General features: G+C 44.9%; 1 protein-coding gene across 2 annotated transcripts in view; it reads left to right on the top strand.

Moving 5' to 3' along the window:
- The window catches only part of LOC110495916 (aryl hydrocarbon receptor), a 77,881-nt gene extending 62,583 nt beyond the window's left edge, over positions 1-15,298 (top strand). For both annotated transcript variants that reach the window (XM_036952418.2, XM_090208235.1), the window contains 4 exons: positions 5,775-5,916; positions 8,366-8,869; positions 9,093-10,329; positions 12,775-15,298. In XM_036952418.2, the coding sequence (XP_036808313.2) occupies positions 5,775-5,916; positions 8,366-8,869; positions 9,093-10,329; positions 12,775-12,942 (2,051 nt within the window). In that variant the 3' untranslated portion in view covers positions 12,943-15,298. The remainder of the gene's footprint in view (positions 1-5,774; positions 5,917-8,365; positions 8,870-9,092; positions 10,330-12,774) is intronic.
- The last annotated feature ends 452 nt before the right edge of the window (positions 15,299-15,750 follow it).

Below are 15,750 nucleotides of genomic sequence, written 5' to 3'. Positions count from 1 at the left end.
TTCTAAATAAATCATTGACAGTGTCACCAACATAGCACTGCTCACACCATCACACCTCCTCTACCCATATTTCACGGTGGGAACCACACATGAGGAAATCATCTGTTCACCTACTCTGCGTCTCACAAAGACATGGCGGTTGGAACCAAATATCTCAAATTTGGACTCCTCAGACCAAAGGACAGATTTCTACTGGTCTAATGTCCATTGCTTGTGTTTCTTGACCCAAGCAAGTCTCTTCTTCTTACTGATGTCCTTAAGTAGTGGTTTCTTGGCAGCAATTAGACCACGAAGGCCTGATTCTCGCAGTCTCCTCTGAACAGTTGAGGTTGAGATGTATCTGTTACTTGAACTCTGAAGCATTTATTTGGTCTGCAATTTCTGAGGCTCGTACCTCTAATGAACTTGTCCTCTGCAGCAGAGGTAACTCTGGGTCTTCCTTTCCTGTGGCGGTCCTCATGAGAGGCAGTTTCATCATAGTGCTTGATAGTTTTTGCGACTGCACTTGAAGAAACATTCAAAGTTCTTGACATTTTCCAGATTGACTGACCTTCAAAGTAATGATGGACTGTCGTTTCTCTTTGCTTATTTTAGCTGTTCTTGCCATGACATGGACTTGGTCTTTTACCAAATAGGGTTATCTTCTGTATACCACCCCTATCTTGTAACAACACAACTGATTGGCGCAAACTCATTAAGAAGGAAAGAAATTCCACAAATGAACTTTTAACAAGGCACACCTGTTAACTGAAATGCATTCATGGTGACTACCTCATGAAGCTGGTTGAGAGAATGCCAAGAGTGAGCAAAGCTGTCATTAAGGCGAAGGGTGGCTACTTTGAAGAATCTCAAATATAAAATATATTTCGATTTGTTTAACACTTTTTTTTGTTACTCCATGATTCCATATGTGTTATTTCATAGTTTCGTCACTATTATACTACAATGTAGAAATTCGTAAAAATATAGAAAACCCCTCAAATGAGTAGGTGTGTCCAAACTTTTGACTGGTACTGTATATATTATGAATAAGCTGGAAGTAGAAGCCTAGGTGTTGTTGTCCACTAGTTTACTCAAATTAGGAGAGGGGTAGTAGGGTTACGGCAAAATAAAAAAAGGAAAATCTATTTTAAAAATATATATTTGAGATTGAAAATAATGCAGACAATTAAATTGATGGAATCTACAATCTATCTGCAATATTAAAGCTGATCTACCCCCCCCCCCCCCCCCCCCCCCCCAAAAAAAAATGTTTTATAAAAAAACAAACATGTAAAGGGCCTTCCCCAAACGTTGGAAGCACAGACTCGTCTAAAATGTAATTGTATGGATGTAGCGTTAAGATACGTTCTCCTGGCATCCGCCAAACACAGATTCGTCCGTCGGACTGCCAGATGGTGAAGCGTGATTCACCACTCCAGAGAACGTGTTTCCACTTTTTATTTTTATTTCACCTTTATTTAACCAGGTAGGCTAGTTGAGAACAAGTTCTCATTTACAACTGCGACCTGGCCAAGATAAAGCAAAGCAGTTCGACACATACAACAATGCAGAGTTACACATGGCATAAACAAACATACAGTAGGGGGAAAAAAATAATAATAAAAAGTATATATAGTGTGTGCAAATGAGGTAAGATAAGGGAGGTAAGGCAATAAAATAGGCTATAGTGGCGAGGTAATTACGATATAGCAATTAAACACTGGAGTGATAGATGTGCAGAAGATGAATGTGCAAGTAGAGATACTGGGGTGCAAAGGAGCAAAATAAATAAATACAGTATGGGGATGCGGTAGTTGGATGGGCTATTTACAGATGGGCTATGTACAGGTGCAATGATCTGTGAGCTTCTCTGACAGCTGGTGCTTGAAGTTGGTGAGGGAGATAAGAGTCTCCAGCTTCAGCTATTTTTGCAGTTAGTTCCAGTCATTGGCAGCAGAGAACTGGAAGGAAAGGTGGCCAAAGTAGGAATTGGCTTTGGTGGTGACCAGTGAAATATACCTGCTGGAGCACGTGCTCTGAGTGGGTGCTGCTATGGTGACCTGAGATAAGGCGGGACTTTACCTAGCAACGACTTGTAGATGACCTGGAGCCAGTGGGTTTGGCAACGTGTATGAAGCGAGGGCCAGCCAACCAGAGCATACAGGTCACAGTGGTGGGTAGGATATGGGGCACTGTGATAGACTGCATCCAATTTGTTGAGTAGAGTGTTGGAGGCTATTTTGTAAATGACATCGCCGAAGTTGAGGATCGGTAGGATAGTCAGTTTTACGAGGGTATGTTTGGCAGCATGAGTGAAGAATGCTTTGTTGCAAAATAGGAAGCCTATTCTAGATGTAATTTTGGATTGGAGATGCTTAATGTGGGTCTTGAAGGCGAGTTTACAGTCTAACCAGACACCTGGGTAGTTGTCCACATATTCTAAGTCAGAACCGTCCAGAGTAGTGATGCTGGACGAGCTGGCATGTGAGGGCAGCGATCGAAGAGCATGCATTTAGTTTTACTTGCATTTAAGAGCAGTTGGAGGACATGGAAGGAGAGTTGTATGGCATTGAAGCTTGTCTGGAGGTTAGTTAGCACAGTGTCCAAAGAAGGGCCAGAAGTATACAGAATGGTGTCGTCTATGTAGAGGTGGATCAGAGAATCACCAGCAGCAAGAGCGACTTCATTGATGTATACAGAGAAGACGGTTGGCCCGAGAATTGAACCCTGTGGCACTCCCATAGACGACACGGTCTGGACAACAGGCCCTCCGATTTGACACACTGAACTCTATCAGAGAAGTAGTTGGCGAACCAGGCGAGGCAGTCATTCGAGAAACTAAGGCTGTTGAGTCTGCCGATAAGAATGTGGTGATTGACAGAGACGAAAGCCTTGGCCAGGTTGATGAATATGGCTGCACAGTATTGTCTCCTATCGATGGCAGTTATGATATCGTTTAAGACCTTGACCATGGCTGAGGTGCACCCATGACAAGCTCAGAAGCCAGATTGCATAGCAGAGAAGGTACGGTTGGATTCAAAGTGATCGGTGATTTGTTTGTTAACTTGGCTTTCGAAGACCTTTGAAAGGCAGGGTAGGATAGATATAGGTCTGTAGCAGTTTGGGTCAAGAGTGTCTCCCCTCTGAAGAGGAAGCTCCCGACGAACAGTTGCTTCCAGAGGCCGTTTGGAACTCGTTAGTGAATGTTGCAACCGAGGACAGATGATTTTTACGCCAGTCCCATCTGTGAGCTTGTGTGGCCCTAGACCTTTCCACTTCACAATAGCACCACTTACAGTTGACCGGTTGCAGCTCAAGCAGGGCAGAAATTTGACGAACTGACTTGGAAAGGTGGCATCTTATGACAGTGCCACATGGAAAGTCACTGAGCTCTTCAGTATGGAACATTCTACTGCCAATGTTTGTCTATGGAGATTGCATGGCTATGTGTTCGATTTTATACACCTCTCAGCAACGGATGTGGCTGAAATAGACAAATCCACGCATTTGAATGGGTGTCCACATACTTATGTAGTGTATACTTGTGGGGCGGCAGGTAGCCCTGTGGTTAGAGCGTTGGACTTGGACCGAAAGGTTGGAAAATCGCATCCCCGAGCTGACAAGATAAAAATCTGTTCTTCTACCTCCTGAACAAAGCAGTTAACCCACTGTTCCGAGGCTGTCATTGAAAATAAGAATTTGTTCTTAACTGACTTGCCTAGTTAAATAAAGATAAAAACAATTAAATATTAGTACTACATAGAGCTATCTAATAGTCTGCCTCTGAGAAATATTATCTCAGACTCAGACTGACACCACACACACCTCAGAGAGAGAGAGAGAGAGAGAGAGAGAGAGAGAGAGAGAGAGAGAGAGAGAGAGAGAGAGAGAGAGAGAGAGAGAGAGAGAGAGAGAGAGAGAGAGAGAGAGAGAGAGAGAGAGAGAGAGAGAGAGAGAGAGAGAGAGAGAGAGAGAGAGAGAGAGAGAGAGAGAGAGAGAGAGAGAGAGAGGTCAGCAGTAACAGTGTCCTACTTACAGTAGCATGTAAACACAATGACCCTGTTCTAACCATGGAACATTAAGCATCAGCTTCACTGCTCTGCACACACTCCATACTGCTCAGTGGTCGATGGCAAATGTAACTCCCCCATCTCTCTAAGTTTACAATATCACTTCCCCTTCCATCTCTCTGAGTTTATAGTACATAACAAATTGAGCTCTCTGAGTTTAAATACTGGAGGGGACAATTTGCCTAATGAAAGTGTTAAAATAGTCTAGTGAGTGCAAAGACAAGCATGATGTTAATATCAACAACAACAAAAATCCAGTATTCATTGTTGGACAGATGGTTATTTCAGTACAGTATATGCTGCCTTTTCAAAACTTTTGACTCACAACCCTTCTTTTCTTTTAGAAAGTAGTCCATGGTAGTAGGTCGGTATGTCTAAAAGACATGTAGGCAGAGCTTTGATTGGCAAACTGTCCGAGAGTTAGTGGAAGTCTGGTTGCGTCCTTAATAGTCTCTCCTTTCTACCAAAGTGTACACTTGTTCGCTTCCCTTCATGGATTTGAAAGGAAATGACTGGTATATTAAACTCCCTCTAGCCCATGCCTACAGCAATCCAATGCTTTTACATTGGTTGAGAGTAGTGAACCAGTGCACACTTCAGGAGGGATTATTGGGACAAACCATATAGACGGCGTTGGCTGACAAACGTCACAAAAATGATGCGCGCACATCGACGTGGCCGGAAGCCACGCGGTTTTTATGATTATGAGCGGTTGGGTAACTAGCAACAGTGGCTAAAAGCTTCCTTGTGGGGAACCGTAGGTGAATGTGTTCCAGCTAGTTTTATCTTGTTGTTGATACCATGTCTTGTTATGAGGTGTTTTGACAGATTTCATGTCAATTCTAATATGGCAAAAAAATTCTCTAGCTAGCTAACCAGCAACTCTAACGATGTCTTTGAGAGTCAGGTGCTCATTGTGCAAATTAATTCATGCTTTCAATTAACATTTGGAAACAAAATGTAGTCTACATGTTGTCAGCAATTTAAGCCGATCCCGTCTGTTTTGCCCCATAGTTGCGCGCTCAACGGTTTTTGTTGCTAAACAACCAACCCGTCTCTGTGGGACACATGGTTGGTTAGAGTGGAGAATATGTTTACACATAATCCAGATTATGGAGGAGATTGTGCAAAACCCAGAGCAGATTAGAGCAGAGTACCAGTGAACAGAGCAGAGTGGTGAACTGGGGCCACATATCCATATCAGGAATGGAATACAGATCCAAAGTCCACCAGTGTCCACTGAAAGTGACACACGAGTTTCAGCAGCACTGCAGGGGAACACATTGGGTGTAAATCTGCCGTGTCTGCAAATCTCTTTACTGCAAGCCTCTCTTTAGAACAATGGGTCGACAGCGCCTCACACCTGTGTCCATGCGCCACCATGAACCTACTCCGGAAAGCTGCACAATGGAGACGTGCTCTACTCCACAACACGCCTTGCAAAGACAACAATAGGCCAATTGGGTGAAGGATCAAGGAGTGTGTGTGTGTGTGTGCGTGTGTACATTTAGAGGTGTGATGGTGCATATACACTCGCATGCAAACAGCATCTTTCGGCAGACTTGCTTTTGTAAGCGTCGTGAGTGTGTAGGGGTTGGTTCCATGCATGGGTGCACATATGCACTGTGTTGCCTATGTGCATAATAGCCTATGTTCAGTTATGACCATACAATAATTTGGTTCTGAAACATCCCCCTGACTCAGTGTCTTATGTGGTTCCAGTGATCAAGACAGGAGAGAGCGGGCTGACTGTGTTCAGACTGCTTACTAAGGATAACCGTTGGAGGTGGGTCCAAGCCAACGCCAGACTGGTCTACAAGAACGGCAAGCCTGACTACATTATCGCCACCCAGAGGCCCCTGGTGTAAGTGCAGCTTTAGCCCCCCCCCCCCCCATCCATAACCCAATGATGTTTTGAATACATTTTTAACCCTAAACACTTTTCTGAGTGTTAAATGTAACACTATAGAGTTGATTTAGCACTGTAGAATTTGCGGTCTTGGTTTGTATGAAAGATTTCAATGAGGTGAATGTAATGTGTAATCCTAAACAGTCAGAGCTCTTTAGTCCATAGTGTTAGGGACTTTTGTCCAAATAGTAGTCCCTAGTGTTCTGGTAAGCTATGTCTTGTCCTTCTCTTGTTCCCAGTGAGTAAGAGGGAGGACAGTAGATTGGATTTCATCATGTTAATAAAATTCTCGCGACCCCAAATAAATGGGGGGCAAAAATGTAATTCACAGGAAATGTTTACTTTTTTAATGTGGGGCAGTCAATCATTTAAATCATTTATCTTATATATATATATCCCATATCCCCATGTTGTGTCTGAGCGTCTCAGGGTCAGGGGGCGTGGTCAACAGTGCGTACCGCATCTCTCCTGTCACATCCAACCTGGATCGATATTTGGTTTTAATGCAGATGAGGGCTCTGAATCAGCACACCATGAGTTTTAATGCTCTGAGGGAGACTGCATTGTATTCCCTTTGAGTCAAGAACCAAAACATCTCCATAGTGACCGGTGAATGCATTGTCTGCAGCATTCGGTCACATGGCAGCTTGAACAGCTGTTCAATTTCACTTCCCGGCATGTCAACTGAACCAGGATCACACAGATTTCGCTGATTTTGTTATATCATTTGTTTGTATTTCCCCTGCATGCTTGTGTTCAATTTGTTCAGTTCCCCAAATATGTCTGTTACATAGGCAAGGAGACACATTTTCTTTTCATTACACAGAAAGTAAACAAAGTTTGTCATTTAAATCCATTGCGAATGACAACCATTCCTCTCTCAATTTGAAAAAATCTTTCCAACACTCCCCCTCAATAACCACCAAGCTTCGGAGTGAAATACAACATTGTCATGCTCTGATCCCATATCCCAAATAGTTTTGTGAACAGGTGTGCGCAATGTAGTTTGCAATGTTCTACGCTCAGCTCTTTTGCCACCAGTTGCTCTCTGTGTATCCAATATAGCTCAGTGGGTGTTGTCACGCCCTGGTCTTGTGATTGTCTCCACCCCCTCCAGGTGCCACTTATTATCCCTGGTGAATATATCCCTGTGTTTCCTGTCTCTCTGGGCCAGCTCGTCTTGTATGTTTTTCAAGTCAACCAGCGTTTTCCCGTACTCCTGCTTCTATTCTCTTTTGCTATTCCTCCCAGACTTGACCCTTGCCTGGCCTGTCTCTAAGCCCGCCTGCCTGACCACTCTACCTGACCCTGGGCCCGTCTGCCTGACCACTCTACCTGAGCCTGACCCTGAGCCTGACCCTAAGCCTGACCCTGAGCCTGCCCCCCGACCTGTACCTCTGCCTCCCTCTGGATTACCGACCTCTGCCTGCCTTGACTTGTCTTCTGCTTGCCTCTGGAACGTTAAACCATTGCTACTTCGACAGTCTGCATCTGGGTCTTACCTTGATTCCTGATAGGTGTATCATACAATGCGTCCATTTGGCAAAGGGAGACGCAGTCATAACTAAAGTGCAGAGGCCTGCCCACCATCCCATGGTAGATGGAGCCCCATCTGTGCAAAAGCCCACCATTCGATCCCATTTGGAGTCTGTTTTTCAGCACATTGAACGTCCTCTGTGCCGTATCATGCTTGAGAATCGTGAGACAACAATATGCCCTCGTCAATAGCATCCCCCGACATGCGGCGAACCAAAGTTAATGCATGGGCATCTCGGCCCGCACAGCTAACATCTATTTGGAGAGCATGGGGAGGTTTGAGTCGTTCAGTCAGTTTCCTCTTGATTGCTTGCTATAGCATGAATTCTTAGTTTCACAGTGTTATCTGACAAAGGTATTGATGTGAGTTTCTGTGCCTCTGTCTCCCCACACATTGTTTTCCCCATATCAATTGCGGCCAGTAATGTCCGTCTCTGCAATAGTGTGTGGTTTCATAGCGTAGCGGGCTCAGCCATTCACCGTGGAAATGATTCAAGTGCAACCGTCAAGGGCGGCCTTTTCCCACGATCTAAGGGCGCTCTGTCCTGGAATCTTAACTTTTAGATATGAATAATTTTCATTCAGATTTTTTAAGTTAACCACATTATAATGATTTTGAGAGACAAAGAAGATATATATATTTTATTTATTTATTATTTTTACCGGGATTTTGGTAATTCTCCCACAACCCCATTTTCATATCAGGCAACCCGACATGGGTCACAACCCCTAGTTTGGGAACCACTGCTGCACACTGTTAAAATGAAGCTGCCACCAACTTTAAGGACACAAAGCCTTAACTTTGCTTGAGTTTTATCCTAAACAGAAAGTGTGTTCTGATTGGTTCTCTCCATCCTCTCGTACCCAGGGAGGAGGAGGGAGGAGAGCACCTGAGGAAGCGTTCCATGCACCTCCCTTTCACCTTCGCCACGGGCGAGGCCCTTCTCTACCAGAGTAGCTACCCCATCCACGGCCTCACCGACTCACTCCAGACTAAAGGCAAGACCAAGTCCAAGAAGGCCAAGCTGGACAAGAACTCGTCGAAGGATCACGGTGGACTGGACCCCAGCTCCCTGCTAGGGGCATTGATGCGGCAGGATGAGTCCGTGTACGTGTGCCAACCAGCCGTCGAGCCCAAGATGTCCTTCCACAGTAGTCTGTTTAGTGAGCGAGGGGAGGGGGAAGGGCAGAGCAGTGGAGGCTATAGCGGTGGCCCTCTGGGTGGTGGTGTGGGAAAGAGCTGGAGCTCCGTGCCCAACGTGGTCACCACCTCCTCCACTGGCCCCAACGGGGAGCCTCCATCCAGCTTCGACCCACTACTCGCCACCCTGGACTCACTATCTCTGGAGGGGGACGAGACATGCTCTAACAGGTGATTGTATATTTGTATGTATTATATATATATAAGTATTTTCAATTTGAATTGAGTGTAATGTCCCTTTGGACTGCCCAATGTACAGCCAGTCTTGCCCAAGCTTTCCATTTTTTTGCCCTTCTGTTTTTAATTCCAATATTTTTTTCATGTATGCATTGCTGTACTCCCAAGTCTATATGTATTTTGAATTTGTCAAATAAAATAAATGTCTTCCTATCAGCGAGCTGTTCTCTGCTCTGGAGAACCTGGGTCTGAACGCAGAGGATCTGGAGCTACTGCTGCTGGATGAGAGGATGATCAGAGTGGAGATGGATCCGGACTACATCCCCTCGCTCAACGACCTGCTCACCAACAACGAGATCCTCGCCTACATCCACGACTCGCTGGAGAACAAGACCGAGGAGGGCCAGGGTGGGGACAGTCACGTGTCCATACCACCAACCACAACCCATCCCCCTGGCCCTATCCTTAATTCTACCCTTATCCCTAACCTTTATAACCAAGCCACCCCCGCTATGCATATCTCTACCCTCCACCCCCAGGCTATTAACCCTCCTATCCCCCAACCCACGTTACCCCCTCACAGACTACCAAAGCAGCCACCCATAGTGCAGCTCTCCCAGCAGATGCAGCAGCACCTCAACTTAGTAAAGCCCGTTCTGGCAAAATACCCCTGGCCCCCGACACAAACTGACGTCCCCACGCCAAGCCAGCCAGACACACTGCAGCACACAAACTCACTAACCGTGGTCGATAATGGTCACTGGCTTCCCCAGCAGGAGCATCTGCATGCGGGGCTGGACGACCACTGCCACAGCCTTCACCCCCTGGTCAACGGTAAGACATCCCAGCTGGGGCCTCAAGGGTCCGGGCAGCTCAAACACCACCAGCACCAGAACATCATCCATCTTCAGAGCCAGTGGCAGCAGCAGAACCAGCACCTACAGGTCCAGCTTCAGCCTCAGTGCCATTTCAAACAGCAGAAGGCAAGTAGCAACAGCGGTGCCGCTCTCAACGGGGTGCACCCTGATCCCGATTATCAGAGGTACGGCTACGACGACCAGTTGAAACTGACCGCTAACGGAGCCTGCACCGTCTCCTACACCAACGGGCGCGCGGACACCCTCTCACACGCTACAGGAGGTGAGGTCACTCTCACGGATTACGGTACGGGTGCTTCGACTACCGTGGGCATGGTGATGAACTGGGGTACGGTGGGGGGCACAGGTCACTACCAGGGACAAGGAGGGGTGACTGCTAACCCCTCAGACCGTCTGGAGCATCACAAACAACATTCTCCACAGGTCCCATCCGCCTACTTTCACCGCCAGTACCCCACCACACAGAACTCCTTAGATTACATCCTGGGGCTGTCACAGCCTCAACACACCATGCCTTCTCTGGGCGCCTACGGCATTTTGAATCGCCCCGCTTCCCAAGATGCCACTCACCGCAAGGTAAGAGTCAAAGAATAAAGCAAGATGCTCATAGATGGATAATTCTTATGTCTTTTTCTTTTGTAATATTTGGTGAATTTCTGTGACTGTATGTTTGTGGGACTGTCTTGCTAATGGTTGACATCCCAGCATTGGGAGCACTATTTCGATGTCATGAAAGCGATGGTTCTCTGTGAAGGCACTGATATAGCACTGGGAAGCCCTTGCCTCGGGCTTGTTTCGGCTGCTGCTTTACAGTTCAATGTAAGATCAATCGCCGTGAGCGGACGTGTGATGTGAAACAGATGAGTGGAGAATCTGTCAACGGAGAGGAACGTAGGTCTCCCATGGAGTGGCGTTGGATCTTTCAGGATTGCGCCACGATCAAGTCAACCGTTGGAAGGGATTCTGTCGACGTGAGCATCGACTGCAGTAGGAATACCCTCTCCTGCCAGGGCTGTTTCCTTGCGGGTAGCACAACATAGCCTTGACCTAAATGCCCGGGTCTGATCCTACCGCAGTGTGATTGTGACGGAAGCAGCTCTGGTCTGCAGGGACCGCCTTACAATCTGTTCAAAAGCTGATAATGTCAAGCATGACTTCAGATCAGGACACTGACTGGGAGTGAACTAGTGTCGGCTATGTCCATGGCTGCTCCTTCAGGGTGTCTCATACTGTACAGTTGCTGTATATGTTGTGTTCGGGTCATGTAGGGTCCCAGCTCCGTTGAGTATTGAATGAGGTTGCTTTTAAGAGTGTATCAAGCGCGGTGTGTGTGTCACACACACACACGTTTGTACCAGTTGTACCAGTTGCTAACGTGTTGAAGTGAAGACGCTCGGTTTTAATTGCACAACAAGCCTCCATACATTTGGAGACGAAGGTGAGATTAGGACCCGCGCGCGCCTCTGTGCATTTGTAACTTTTTATTTTTTAATACAGTACAGGAGGCTTGTCAGGGAGGGACACAGGGGCCCAGTCGGTCAAAACAAGGCCTCAGGACAAGGCGAACTGGACATTAGTACAGCACACAGTCCATTCTGCATGCTGGACACCATCTTCCTCTCCTTGTTTGTTGTTGTGCTGAATTAATGTTTCAAGATCCATGAAGGGTAACGAACGATAGAGTTGGTTGGTCTCTTTGTTGAGGGAGAGAGAGAAGAGCCGATGGTGAAGAACTGTAATGAATAGAACAAGGTTGAAGTCCCACAATGAGAGCTAAAGCTCCCAGGCAGCGACTGCTGCCCCCCATATCCCACTCCGCCTTCCCTGTGTTTTCCTTCAGGGTCAGCGACCACGCCCCAGAGGAACATACAGCCAAGCTAGCCAGTCAAGCATGAGCTGTCCTGACCTACAATTCTCCCATCGTCATTACCTAATACATAGAGGGGCAGAAGAATGTGTGGCAATGTTGTGTGTATGCGCATGGGTGCGTGCCTACATGTGCAGTGTCACATCCCACCACAGGGGGTGCTGTTACCCCCCCAGCTAGGGGTGTTGATGTGATTTGGGATTGAGTAGCATTAAGAGATTAGTTGAGTTTGGCCTACCTTAACCTGGCTGGGTTTGTCCTGCTGCAGGTGCGCAGTGTCCTGCTGGCCTGCCCCTATGGGGGGCCTATATAAGGTGGCCCTATTAGGATTTCTACATGGATGATGCCTAGCTAATCCATTTAGGGCCCACTAAGCAGGATTACAATTAGGCCGATGGTAGAAACTGTCACAACAGACACACACAGGGGATTCCCTCATACAGGGAAGCCACAAAGTACATACTCACACCTATGGAGTATAGAGAGTGGAGCTCAGTGTGTGTACCAGTGTCAGTACTCTGTTGGTTTGGCGGATATGCTACTTTGTGTAGTTAGCTAGTGTATTAGCAACTACTACAAGCTACAGTTAGCTACTTTATCTCTGCTGTCTAGTTCCATCCATCCTGTCCACTGACCTGTGTGTGTGTGTGTGTGTGTGTGTGTGTGTGTCCGCTCTGCCCAACTCCGCTCTCTGGCTGACCTGACCTGCAGTCAAATGACCTAGTGTCCTCAATGTTTATTCATATTTTTCATAATAAACATTATTTCTAAAAACCGACAGAAAATATGTTTTTATGTCACGGTTTTGTTATATTTCAGTCTTCTGTGATGTATATAAAGTGTCATATTGGGATGCAAACTCAAAATGTAATATGTTTCAACTCTATATCTGACCTGGTGTCTTCTTCTTGTTTAAGCTCATAACCATGTGTGTGTGAGGTGGACACTTCTGTTTGAAAGTAGATTTGTTTAAGACTACCGACCCTGATTCAGCCCACTGCAGTGAAAGGTTAAGTGAATGGTGTCAAAGACATGCCACAGAACAGAGCCCAGTGTAGTGATTAGAGTTAGTTTGTCTTTTGGGGGGGGGGTTGTTGTGTCCTATCATATGCATACAGCTCCAATGATATTTTTTAATGTTGTTCTGTGTTTAGATGGAGAGCGGCTGCATCCTCAACGACACCAATGTGGCTCACACAGGGAGCTGTCTACTGCCCAATGTGAACGGCCAGACAGCCAGCGACAGTCTCCAACCCCAGCCCGACGCCCTACAGACCCTGCCCACCCTTCGAGACCCACAGACTACTGGCTTCTACCTCTGAGACGGGGGGGGTCAGTGCAAAGAGAGACCATTGGACCATTTTGTCAGGGGGCACAAAAAAATTAACAGAGGAGGAGAATTTAAACTGAACTGTGGATGTTACGACTTTCTATGTAACATTCTCTCCATTTCATTTGTGTACGGCGGACTCAGGACTCAGTGAAAGAGCTCAGCATAGTGTCTCTCTGCACTATGACAGTAGTTTCCCCACTGGCACACAGCTCAGGGGAAACCAAATGCATCTTCTCATGTTACACATTTTTTATGAAGGGTATGGTTGAGAGAGCGGCGATTTCTTCACCACTGTGAATTTCATTGTTTTTCTTTATGGGTGTACAAAACACAGTTTCGGACAAAGATGATTAACAAGACTGTGATAAGAGACGTGTTTTACCACTGTCATAGCTACAGTACTGCGCTTCAGTACAGTATAACTTGTTAAAGGAGGGAAAGTGAATGTGAGTATGGAAAGGATGGAGAAGGATTGATATGGAGATTAATATTCATTATGAAGAATGATGAGACATGATTTGATTGATTTGAAGGAGCTGGATGTCTGAAATTATTGTGAGGTAGATTTACAAATGTTATGTTTTGTTGTGTCATCTGCCCATAGAGAGGAAGAGGAATTGATTCCGGCTTTGGTGATCTACGTGTTGGTAAAAGAGTATATAGGTTGTCCTCTGACGGGTTATTGAGATTGGATATGTGAAACAGATCCCATATTATGGTCAAATGGTATCTGAATATGAAGAGGGAGAGCAGATCGGAGGAAGGGATGACCGTTTTGGGGTTTTGTTTACTTCCATGCTGCATTTTAGCCTGGAAGAAGTTTACGTTACCAGTGCAATGATGTTGTGTATTTATTTAAATGGCACTCAAATCAAACGAAGCATTTTCTTCTTTTCTTGACTGGCTACAGTGTGAAATCACTCATTACATCAAGTCCCGTAATACAGCAGGAGATGGCTTACATTCAGAAGTAAACAAGCAAATTCCAGATCCATCATTCCTCATTGAAAAGCTTTGAGAAAAATATACATTTGGATTCAAGTTGATTTCCTGAATTGAAATGAAGTTGAGCTAAAAAAACAAACTGTATTCGCTGCCGAGGGCAAGAGGAACGGGAACGGCAGTTTCTGTCGTGACGAGAAAGGTTGTTTCAGTGGGCCTCCCCTCTTACAGGGCCCCAGGTGATTCCGTCATGGTCATCTATCACAGTGGATCTCACACCTCTCCTCGGGGACCCCCAGAAGATTCACAATTCTGTTGTCGCCCTGAACAAGCACACCTGATTCACTTAGTCAAGGGCTTGATGATTAGTTGACGAGTTGAGTCAGCTGGGCTAGCTTTAGAATAGGTCAAAAGCGTGGAAACACTGGTGTATCGCACTGAAAACCCTGTTCCATGAGGATTGACTTGGTCACACGCAGACTCACGGGCATTGATCCAAATGAGAGGACAAGTCTTTTTAAAGAGATTCTGTATTGAAAAGTTGCAATGTTGAATGTGTTGTGTATATTGTAAAAGAGTTGTAAAAATATCCTATTTGCAGTATTTCGTTATTAAAAAGTGCTGGAAAATAGTTTTTATTAATATTGGTAGCGTTAGAATTATCTCCATCCAAAATGGCACTATATTCTCTACATAGTGCTATACTTTTAACCAGAGCCCTATGGACCCTGATCAAAAGTAGTGCACTATATAGGGAACGGGTGCCATTTGGGATGTAACTTATTACATAAATGTCACAAACAAACGCATTTACAGACTTGCCTCTCTTTATATTTGTTTGTCTTTTTTTGTATACAGACATTTCTTATATAAAATAGATTTATTTAAATCAACCAGGAGATGTATGTAAAAAAAAAAATAAAAAAGCAAGGTGACAATCAATAACAACAACTGCTTTTAAAAAAAATTGTGTAAATAGTAAGGTATTTTTTATGACATTTGTTGCAAGCACTACTTTAAAAGCACTGGTCCTTACAAGCCATTTTTCTCTAGCACAGAAAGTAGGCTTGTAGAAAATAATTTCGGACTCAATATTATATTGACTACAATACCTACAGTTCTGTGTTTTATTTCAAAGTCATGTTTGGAGAACTTTTTATGACTTTTACTCTCAAGGATATGGTGCCATAGTGGTGACAAACTGCAGACTCACATCCCAGATTTTTATGTTTAAAGATACAATGGTGTCAATGTTCTTTTTTTTTTTTTATCACGTTGAATTTATTGAATTTATTTTGATATTCTAACACAAAGTTATTGTAGATGTCAAAAAAACAAAAAATGCAGTTCAAATGTTAAAATATACTATTTGATCCTGGAAATAAAGGATTTGTGCAATCACAGTTCATCCTAATCATAGTATGTTTGTGCTCATATTATTTTGTTTCTTTGAAAAGTGTTAATTGAACAATTATTTCTGATTGGTTCTGTAATGTACACTATGAACTTAAAGGTGTTGATTTTTTTTTTAAAACATTGGGTGTTAAAATCACAATTGAAAATGGGCTGTGTATGTTCTAATACGAAGGTTCATCATTTCTTCATCCACAAGTCTCACAGCTCACTCCTGTGCCTATACAGAAACACCGTTAAAGGCAATGGCTGCTGTGCTGTCTGGACAGTAGGTTATGAGACAGACAGACAGACTTTGTGGGGGACAGACAAACATTGAGGGGACAGACAGTTATGAGACTGAAGGTCAGACACACATTTAGGGACAGACAGGCAGACTTGTAGGGGAACAAACCAAGGCGCCAGACTGGAAGCGTGCTTTCGAATTCCCAGAGGACAGCTT

The sequence above is a fragment of the Oncorhynchus mykiss genome, chromosome 18 (genome assembly GCF_057628025.1).
Source record: "Oncorhynchus mykiss isolate SJ-2025 chromosome 18, ASM5762802v1, whole genome shotgun sequence".
Lineage (NCBI taxonomy): Eukaryota > Metazoa > Chordata > Actinopteri > Salmoniformes > Salmonidae > Oncorhynchus > Oncorhynchus mykiss.
Note: the sequence above shows the minus strand (reverse complement) of the source record. Positions and strands in the feature narration are given on the sequence as shown.